This window comes from Arachis duranensis, chromosome 2 (genome assembly GCF_000817695.3).
Source record: "Arachis duranensis cultivar V14167 chromosome 2, aradu.V14167.gnm2.J7QH, whole genome shotgun sequence".
Lineage (NCBI taxonomy): Eukaryota > Viridiplantae > Streptophyta > Magnoliopsida > Fabales > Fabaceae > Arachis > Arachis duranensis.
Window position 1 is genome coordinate 75559419 of NC_029773.3, and position 11288 is coordinate 75570706.

At 36.1% G+C, this 11288-nt stretch overlaps 1 protein-coding gene across 1 annotated transcript; it reads right to left on the reverse strand.

Moving 5' to 3' along the window:
* Positions 1-6001: 6001 nt before the first annotated feature.
* LOC127744968 (uncharacterized) lies at positions 6002-8548 on the reverse strand. The gene is made up of 4 exons (XM_052257879.1): positions 8146-8548; positions 7290-7867; positions 6875-7157; positions 6002-6777 (listed from the first exon to the last, which is right to left on the reverse strand). The coding sequence occupies exons 1-4, from the start codon at positions 8546-8548 to the stop codon at positions 6002-6004; spliced, it is 2040 nt and encodes a 679-aa protein (XP_052113839.1).
* Between the last annotated feature and the right edge of the window lie 2740 nt (positions 8549-11288).

Consider the following 11288-nt stretch of genomic DNA (forward strand, 5'->3'; position numbering starts at 1 on the left):
ACTTGTCGGGTTGGCTCTATAACCGACAGATGATATCATCAGCCACTAGGGACAGGCATTCATCATATGCATACTATATGAATTATTTGAGATTGCCTATTTGACTGCATATTACTTGCTAATTGTCTAAATGCCTTACTTGTTCCAAATTGTATATTTCTTGCTTGATATAACTGTGTTTGCTACATTATACTCCTGCTGGTGGTTGGGAGGTGAGAAGGAATTGGAAAGGGAAGTATTAGCTAGACTGAAGTATCTTTAGTCAGATGCCCTTTTATGGTTTAGCTTGTTTATAAGCTTTGATACTATCTGGAGGAAGTTCTAGGATTGCCTTCGGCTTTCCTCTATTATTATGTATTATATATGTGGAAGCTGTTACCATGCTGGGGACCTCTGGTTCTCACCCATGCGGATGTTTTGGTTTATATGTTTTGTTTAGATACTTTTATCTCCATTAAATAATACAAACTGTGATGACTCCTCTTATGGGAGATTTTGGAGAATAGGTTTTATGTATTTGTGTCCCTTTGGGTTTCCTTTGGGGTTTTCCTTATTTTATCATATGTATATACTGCTATGCTCGGACCGGTTACCTTCGCAGCCGGATCTTGAGTCTTGATATTCCTGTTTTTGACACTCCTTTGTATATATATAATCACGCGTTGGTTAACCTTGTTCGTTACGTTATCGATCGGAGTGTTGCGCTTTGAGTTGCGATTTTTGTTTACCCCTTTTTCTACAAAGGCTCCTAGTTATAATCAATCATTCATACTACTATACGTACTAAATTTTATTTTTGAGGTCGTAATACCTTGTCATCTCTGAATTATGACTTAAGCATAAGACTCTGTATGGTAGGGTGTTACATTATCAAGTTTAATATTTATGTCTTAATTCCTTCTAGTAGACAATAAGGCGCATAACGCCCCCTGTGCCTTTTATATCTCATTTTAATTTTTAAACTCTACTAAAATCCCTAATCTTTATATTGTGTACATTTTGGTCACTATCTTCTTCTATCAAATATTAACACAATGTCATTTTCTTATCCCAATATATTTTTGTTAGCTTTCAAACAAGTAATTGATTAGTGATTATTATTCCTTGCATGTCCCTAAGCAATAACAATAAAATTAAAAAGCCATAATTACAAAATAGTGTTGCTTCTTCCGAGCTTTAATTTTTGGAGTGACTTAGGTTAGGTGGGATATGAATGAATTGGAGGATTTGTGGTGTCAAAGTCTAAGGTTGTGTGAATTTCCCTTTTGAACTTGGCTTGCAAAACAACAAAACAATGTGCAATTAAATAAAAGTAACATCAAAATATAAATGGTTCATTGGAGTGATATAACTATTTTTTCCCCTCCTCCTTAATTAGTAGTTTTGAATTTGAACATAAGATATATTAAAAAAAAAAACTAGCGTTGAGAGAGTTATATCTCTTAGGAAATCTCAAACGTTTAAAAAAATCAAATAGAAAATATTTAAAATTTAAAATAAAATAAAATAAAAGCAACATCAACCAATTTTTGGCACATACAAATATTATGTTTATCTTTTGTCTACATCAACGCTAAATTGCTACATTAATATTACATTTCAATCAATTTCCCCAATTGCAACGAATTAGATGTTTTTTATTCACTTAATTTCTTCGCAGACAATCCAAACTTGCATCAGTGGTTTTTATTTTTAACAATAATTTCATTGTCAATTTATTGTGTAATTTTTTGAAGAGGAATTACATATAATTAAATAAAATGTATTTTAAAATTATTTAAATACAACAATTAGAAATTGGTTATACTTTAATTTTATATTTCCTCTATATAAATCGTTATAGGGTGTAGAGTTTTTAAAATTTATCATAAATCGAATATCATGTTTTATGTAAAAAATAGTTACCAACATAAATTTTTACCGACAATAACGGTTTATGAAGAATAAAACATGATTATATAAAACAAAAAATTATAGCAGTTTACGGGTGCATCTAAAATAAACACAGCAATTTCGTGCGCATTGGATACACAATTTTTTATCAACCATTAAATTTTATTAAATGAAAATCAAAGGATATTATAAAAGAAGAATATTAATAAATTTTATAAATATAGAATATTTTAGTGCCTACATACATAAATATATTTTAATACATAATATTTTAAAAACAGTAAGTACAATCTTTTGCTTTAAAATAAATAAATATAAAATATATGAATACATATAAAACGCTTTTTAATTTTGATATTAGAGAGTAGTTGGTGTTAGGCGTGGATATGGGGTGACTGGGTGCTTAACAAGGGTGTGGTGTCAGGAAGAAGGCCATAATAGGAATCGGACCCAGTGATTCCCCCTCCCACGAATCGGACCCAGCGTTTGGAGGAATCGGACCCTCCGATTGATCGTGGACGAAACGCACCGTCCGATTGCGCCCCCTTCCACGTGTCGAACAGCAACTTCTCCCCAGGTCGGTGCCCCAGCAGCCAGCATACCCCTTTTCCCCCACTCCCTCACTCCGAAACATCATTTTCAAGCCTCAAACCCCATTTCTTCCTCTCTGTGTTCATCCTCTTCCTCTCTTCTTCTTCAAGAACGTTGCATGCAATAAAATCTATAGAAATGGCCAAAAAACACAAAGCTAGAGATGTTGATCGTCCTGAGCTTCACATTATAAATTATCTGTCTCATTCTGATTATGTAAGTTAAAATTTTTAATTTTTTGCAAATTTCTGAATTTTAATTAAATTTTGTAGGAAATTTTTTTGTGTTTTATGGTTAAATGTTGAAGATAGGTAGATAGATATTTAAATGTTGTTTGTTACAGATATTGTAAAAAAATTTTCGGAGTAGTATTAGAAATTTTAATTAATTAATAAAATCTGATGATTAATTTAAAAATTATAATATTAGCAATTATGATAATTTGTTGTTATTATGTTTAGATGTTGTTAGTTAGTTGAAGAATATGTTAGAAATTTTTTTTTTGTAATAGAATTAGAAAATATAATTAGTTAATTAACTTTTGTGATTAATGTTTCTTTGAATTATATCAGTTACAAATAACTTGTTGGGTTATTTAAATATAGATATATAAGATATAGATCTACTAAAGCTGCCTAAGAATAATAATACTACTGTTAAGATATAATAAAAAAATAAATGTTAAATATTATTGTATATATACGTTAATTATTATTAAACAGAAGAAGCAAGATAAATTAGTTGTAATAATTAAGTAATTAAGTAATGAGTATTTAAATTGTATAGTGAAATAGTATAGTTGTTGTGAAGTTGCATTAGAAAATATATTTTTAGTGATTAATCGATTAAATAGTATGATTAATTTAAGTTGTAAATTAGTAATCATTCATGATTTGACTAGTAACATGTTATGTTTTTGCAGAGTTCACGGATGATGACATGTGACCACCCACTGCCTCCTGATCGGTACCATCCGAGTGTAGAGGATCATTTACGGGTTACTGGGTTTTATCATGCCTCTCAGATTGGAGTAGTCCAATGCCAGAAAGCATTGATAAATGCTCTAGTGGAGAGGTGGCGGCCGGAAACACACACCTTTCACCTTCCGATTGGTGAGTGCACAGTGACGCTGGAGGATGTAGCCGTTATTTTGGGCCTCCCGACGAACGGCCTTCCGGTGACAGGGATGACCTTGAGCAGCTTCGAAGCCTTAGAGGGTGAGTGTTTCCATCAGTTTGGGGTTGCACCGAGAAAGGCCGACTGCAGAGGGAGCGGCATAAAATTGACATGGCTTAGGAATCTGAAAGAACGTATACAACTGACTAACGAAAACAATATGCAGAGGTACGTCAAGTGCCACATTATGTTGTTATTGGGTACTATCTTAATTGGAGACAAGTCAGGGGCATCTGTGCACTGGAAGTTTCTACCTTTGCTCCGGGATTTTCATAGTATCAGTCATTTTAGTTGGGGATCGGCATGTTTGGCGCACCTATATAGGTCCTTATGCCGGGCATCTCGTTTTAATTGTAAAGAAATCGATGGTCCGTTAACACTTCTGCTAGCTTGGTTTTGGATCCGCCTACCCTATCTTGCGCCCCCTACTAGGGAACCTTGCAGTTTTCCGCTTGCAAACAGGTAACATTGTCAACTTACTTGGTATGTTCATAATTCTATTTAACATGTGCTAGTGACATAAATAATTTCAGGTGGCGTAACTGGGAGCGTGGTGACAATCGGTATAGATATCTTAGCCTCGCCCACTTTAGAAAGGCATTAGATGAGGTTCAGGAAGGGCAGGTGTGTTTTTATCAGAAAAGTATTTGTCTCGAACTGAGGTTGACTGTTATTTGGCTTGTAATCTATTGTGTGTCTTGTGCTGTGTGTAGTTCGTGTGGGTTGCTTATGGTGTGGATCGCATTGATCCGGGCATAATCCCAGAAGACATCCTCATGCACGCAGTAGTGTGGAGCGCTACGGTTCCGTTGATTTCATTCGAATCTATTGAGTGGCATGCAACGGATAGAATTAGAAGACAGTTTGGTTTTGTTCAGGGAGTTCCACCTCAAGAATGGAATCTGGGAAGGGCACACGGAGAAACACTGGCTGGTCCTAAGAATCTTGACTGGGCCACAGTCCCGTCCCATTCATGTTGGATTATGCAATGGACAAACAGGTATAATAACGTTCTGACTGAGTATCTGGAACCTTCACAGCATCCGTTGGATGTTTACATGCACTGGTATCGTACACAATATGGCAACCATTTGAACTTGTCAAATGTTGTGGTTCAAGAGAACGATGAAGGTGAACAAGTTATGGATGATGAGGGTAACCCAGTTATGAATGATGAGGGTAGCCCAGTTATTGATGTAGCCAATGAAGAACCGGGGGCACAGTCACAGCCATACCCAATATGTCAACAATACTGGAGTACCCCACAGTGGGATGCAGGAGATGGTGCTTCTTTTAGCCAGTTGCTTGGGTTCATGGCTGCGGATGCAGGCCAGTCACAATTTGGCCATCAACCTGAATTTATGCCCGGTAGGTATTCTTTGGATGCGAGGATTCCATGCCACACTGCCTCAGTTGCTTTTGGAGGTTTGGTTTCTGGAGATTCCAGTAGAAGTGACGGCGGTCGGGGGATATTTAATAGCCGGAACCTAATGCGTGTATCAATGGGTCAGATTGAAGAAAATGCCGGGGTAGGTGAGCATGAGACGGATGAGTATGTCGTGGAAGAACCGGATGATGAGGATCAAGACGAGAGCGACAATGAGGAGATGGACGAGGATGAAGAATCCCGCAACAATGCCCCTGATGATGGGGATGATGCAGGTCCGACTTTATTTCACTGTCCATTGATTATATTGCATTCATTTCAGAACTTCTGTCTTTATAATTATGATATGAATTTGTTGGTTTTTTTTTTGCTTGTTTATCCCGTGTTTTCATCATTTTGGATAGTCTGTTTCATTAAATTATGTACAGGTGAGACAGGTAAACATTACAATCTCAGGGTGGACCCGCCACGTCGTAGCGCTAACCGATACACCCCGTCCATGTTCAAGAAGGCCAAGAAGAAATGCAAGAACTTCGTCGAAGACATAAAATGGGCATTGAGAAAGTAATTATGTGGGTCACATAAGTATTGTGTATGTATGTTGGAAACTTGTAATTTGAACTTAATATTGTGTTTGTATGTTGTGTGGGTCACACAAGTATTGTGTATGTATGTTGGAAACCTGTAATTTGAACTTACGATTGTGTTTGTATGTTGAAACCCTTTAAATGTGAACTTCATATCGTCGATTATGCTACAACTTTTTGGTTGGATAAAGTACGTAGTCTCAGGTGTCATAAAGAAGTTTCATGAAAGTACAATGTTCCGATAAGGTGGTTAGCACAAACGGATAAACATAAACAAGCAAATGCCATAAAGTACTATAATGAAACATGAAAGGCATAAATCTACTGTCCTGGGTTGCTGGGACCTACACCAGCTGACCGACGGCATCTACTTCGGCTGTCCTTCGGCTCCACATTGCCTACAACGCCTAGGAGCACGTAACATTCGTGTGTCCATTTCGTTCAAGAAATGTGTCATCCTCGGGCGACCTTTCGTCACCCGTCTCAGGTTCGGATTCGGGACAAATCGAGGGCTGCTGTACACAGGCCACGTTGTGGGATTCCCCAGTGGCCGAAACCTAGCTCGGTAAACCTTCCGAACTTGGTCCATCTTGTAAACTTCGTGGACATACACTCGCCAATCCAGTTGCTGATTCGCACAACATGCAAAAACATGTCGACAGGGAATCCGATCCACCTGGAACTCACCACAGTCACATCGTTGTCGACGGAGGTCGACGGCATACTCAGTTCCACCTGGCATCTCACGAACCTCAAAGACCTCATTCATCCTGTCGAAGCAATTAACCTGGATTTTTGATGATGCAAGTTGATTTGCATTCAATTTTGACGTGACAACCTCATAAAAACCTTGTCCAGCTGTTATCCGCGACTCCGCCTCGGTTCTTTTTCTAGTGAACAACTCGTTAAGCCTGTAGAATGTGGCTTTGACAATTGCAGTTATAGGAAGATTGCATGCACCCTTCAACACTAAGTTGATGCATTCCACTAGGTTTGTCGTCATGTGACCCCAGCGGTAGCCACCGTCAAACGCCAACGCGTACTGTTCGTGTGGGATTCGGTTAAGCCAGTTTGTATAAGCCTCGCCCCGTTCACGTAAACGCTGGTAGCGCACTTCGTACTCGCGCACCATCCTCGAATAACCTGCACAACAATCAAAGCCACACAAGAGAAGAATTCATGAGAAACACTAATTGAAGGTAACTCGGTTAATAACGAAATTCGAATTATTAAAATTTACCTATATTGACCACAAGTTTTTGCAGGTACGGTGCCTTGAACTTTCTCAAAAAGTTCGACTCTATATGCCTGATGCAAAACATGTGGAGTGCTCTCGGGGGCGACCAAGCTCCGTTGCTCCGGGCCACAGCTGCATTGATGGATTCGTGCCTGTCAGAAATCAGTCCCACACCATCCCGAGTCACAACATGTTGTCGCAGGTTACTAAGGAAAAAGTGACATGCATCAGAAGTCTCCCCCTCCACAATTGCAAACGCAATAGGGACGATATTATTGTTACCATCCTGTGAAACTGCGACCAACAAACAACCCTTATACTTTCCGTACAAGTGAGTCCCATCAACCTGGACAACTGGCTTGCAGTGTCTGAACGCTCTAATGCAGGGGTAATAACTTCAGAAGACTCTGTGCAATACCCGAATATCAGTTACTTCCTCATCACCTTGATATGCAGACATAGTCTCGAAATGGACGATTGCTGATGGCTTCTTGTTACACATGGCCTCAAACCATATAGGCAAAGCTTCATATGATGCTTCCCAACCTCCAAATATTTTTTCCACTGCTTTTTGCTTCACCAACCATGCTTTCCGATAGCTGATGGTGTAATTGAACTTCGACTGCACTTTCACAATAACTGATTTCACCTTTATCGACGGGTCAGCCTCAACCAACGGCTTTATTGCTTCTGCAATTGTGTTCGAATCCAGTTTCGAATGATCCTGAGAAATAGTGGCTCTAGTACAAGTGTGAGAACCGTTGTACCTTCTTATAACCCAACAATACTTTCTGCTGATCATGCTAACCCTGATAAGCCAATCACACCCTAATCCATACTGTGTACACTTCGCATAGAAGGTCAACGGCTCCGACTCATACACACGGTAGTCTACGCCTCTTCGGATGGTATAATCTTTCACCGCCATCATAACAGCTTCCTTAGAACTGAATTCCATTCCGATTGCAAATTCACCATCTGCGACCATAGGAATTTCTACCACAACGACAGCCAAATCAAAATAATTTAACACAAATACATTTAATAACTGAAATTAAGACTACGTCAATGCTCCCTATATCCACATCAATATAAATATTATTCCTATCATGTTGTCATCCCACTTTTAACATCATACAAACATAAACACATAAAAAAGTTTGGACGAATGCATACAAATTAATATTCACGTGATTTATCTTCTTATTTACATCTATCAACATAGATTATTTCCCAAAGTCTAATACTTTCTATATTTATATGTTAATACGTACCAGCACTCATATATTCCGGAAACTCCGGCGCATGCATGGCTTCCAAGTCCAGAACCCGCATGAAGGACGGCTCCTCAAACAGATCTTCGTTTGCGAGTGCATTTGCAACGTCTCCCACATTTGGAGCCACCACCCCGTCACCTTGATCTTCTTCTCCGTCTGGAGCAACAGCTTCGTAATTGCTTTCAAACTCTTCCTCACTGTCACTATCATATTCTTCCCCTTCAATATTTCGGTCCGCTTCAGATTGTTCGAATTCGATGTACAACTCTATCACCGATATCTGACCGCGAGTTTCAAAATACATTGAAAACACCTCCTGCATACTCGCTTCGTCGGTTACATACTTGGTTTGATACTGCACGAAACCACCAAATATCGGTATGGGATATCTGTATACCATACATGATATTTTTTTTTGATATCTGAAAACCTATCTTCTCACAAATCACACCTTTTAGCTCCTCAAATGAGATTGTGAACGGAATAACAATATCTAACGGCTTCTCGCAACTAAATCTCACTCCTTCAGATGTTTGTAACAGAATCTAACCAAAATAATATACTCTAAGTATAACTCTATCATCCATTTTTCATACTCTCATACATACATATCGACTATACTCTCATTTACTCTTGGAGTTCAAATAAAATAACAGAGACGCAAGGAGAAGTAGAAGAGAAACAAGGGGAAGAAGAACACACACACACACACACATACTCAACTCGGACCCTTCGAATCCTATAAAAAAAAATTTTCCTGCAAGAAAACGGACCAACGAGTCCATAAAAAAAAAACAAAAACTACTATACGTACCCTGCGATTCCACTTTCATACACAAAATAAAAAATTATTAACTTTGGTCCCTTAAGGAATCGGACCCTACGAGTTCGGTCCAAAAAAAAATTTTTTGCTCATCGGATGGTCCGATTACTACACACAACTTCAATTTTTTTCCCGCGCAACGCAATCGGACGATCCGACTCCCCCTGTCATGGCTCAGAAAAAGCTGCCCCACACTATTATCTAACACCAACATATACCATATCCAAGCACAACTCACCAAACCCTCCAATATTGAAAAAACTGAGCCCATACAAAAATATTTTTTATTTATTAAGATTAATTATTATGCAGCATTATTTTAATTAAAAAATAGAGTTAATAGTCAAATCACTCTTAAATGATCAGCTAATTTTTATTTTGGTCTTCGAAAAATAAAATTAATTAAAAGAATCCCCAAAAAATAATTGTATTGGTAGAGTTCGTCCTTCGATCATCTCAATTGATGAGGCTGCTAATGTTCGTTGAGGTGAAACGTTAATTGACAGCGTGACACACTCCAATGGTTATAATGTTGATGCTTTTCAGATAAGTTTGTTTATTTAGATCAAATTAGTTTGTTTAGGGTTCTAATATCAGGACTAATTTAAACTAAGTAAACAAACTTATATGGTCAAACATCAATATTGTAACTATTGGAGTGTACTATGTTGTCAGTTAACATTCCACTTCAGTAAATATTAGTCACTTCATCAACTGAAATGACCTAAGGATAAATTTCACCAAGGCAGTTATCTTTCGAAGGCTCTTAATTAATTTTATCATTCAAAAATCAAAATGGATATCAGATAATCTTTTAAAGACGATTTTGACTATTAATTCTTAAAAAATATAAAATAATTAAACTATTTTATATTATTTTAAAATAATTAGATTGTTCATTAAAAAAATAATAATATTATAATAATAATACAAATAAAAAATAAACAACATTATTTTAAATACACTGTTGTTTAATTTTGATTTTTGAGCGCTAGGTCCGTAACTTATCAAAAAGTAATTACAATTCAAACTGCTAATAAGTTTTAAAAAGCCATTAATAAAAAAGTTAAAATATAAATCTATTAATTGTTATATCAATATAACGTGTACACTTTTTAATTTGTAAATGGAGCTAAATTGGTGCATTGCACCATTATGGAAGAACAAGGTGTTTTGACCGAGTGGTGGTAAATCAGATGGTCTAATTTGGAAGAGAGGTAATCGAACGGTTATGTATCGTCGTCAACATGTCGCCCATATATGTGGTCCTTCTATCGTTGATTCACATACTCCCGAGCCACACACTCTCTTTCTCTCTCATTCATCCATTCCTTTCACAATTCCACATCCCTACCACCAAATTCTCCCTGAAGCTCTTCAAAGTTGAAGAACTGAAGCCACTATTTCCAACATCAACGAAGCATAAATATGTTAAGACCAAAAATTAAAAAAGTTGATCGTCAAGGCTACATATTATTAATTATCTCAGTCACCTAAATTATGTAAGTTATTGTTATTAATTTTTTACTTTAATAAAAATGATAAAAATAATATTAAAAAATAATATTATTATTAATAATTAAATGATAGTTAAAATGTTATTGATAACGTTATATATAAAACCTTTAAATATGTGTTTATTTATTTTGTTAATGAATTTCCGATATTGTTAGAAAATATAGTTAGTATTATATGGATTTTTGTTAAATAAATTTTTGAATATTTTAGAGTATTTAATATGTTAATTGTTTTTATAAATATAGATATAAATAGGTGTTTTAATAATTGTTGTTAGATATTTGATTAGTTAGTAATAAATTGTTATTAGAAGTTTATTAATATATTTATGATATTGTAATTATAATTATGTTTTAAATATTTGGATATAATAATTATTGTTATTAATATAATAATAGTAGACAAGTTACTTGTTAGTGTAACTTGTTAAGGAATAATTGATAAATTTATTTAGATAATAATTATGAACATTAAAGTTGGTATATAAATTTAATGTTAAATATTAATATTGTGATGTTAGAGTTATTTAAATATTTAACTAATATATTTACTGCTACACATTCATATAACCATATAACCAAGTTGGTCCAAGCCCAAATAAAATCACGCGTATTAAATGGAGAGTGAAAAACACGCGCCAGACACGAAAGAAACCCCTCCTTTTTTATTCGCGCTTCATTATGAAAAAAACGCTACATCTTCAACACGAAACCAATATACCAAAACACTCATTCGCTTCGAATCTCTCTGAACATCACTCAAACTTCAATCACACTGGTGCACGAAATTGTGATCTTAA

Excerpts from the sequence above, each read along its gene's own strand:
- LOC127744968 (XM_052257879.1), bottom strand. The coding sequence starts at position 8,548 with ATGGTATACAGATATCCCATACCGATATTTGGTGGTTTCGTGCAGTAT. Across the intron at positions 7,868-8,145 it reads TCCGGAATATATGAGTGCTG|AAATTCCTATGGTCGCAGAT; the intron begins GTACGTATTAAC and ends TCGTTGTGGTAG. Across the intron at positions 7,158-7,289 it reads AGGAAGTAACTGATATTCGG|GATGGTAACAATAATATCGT; the intron begins GTATTGCACAGA and ends GCAGTTTCACAG.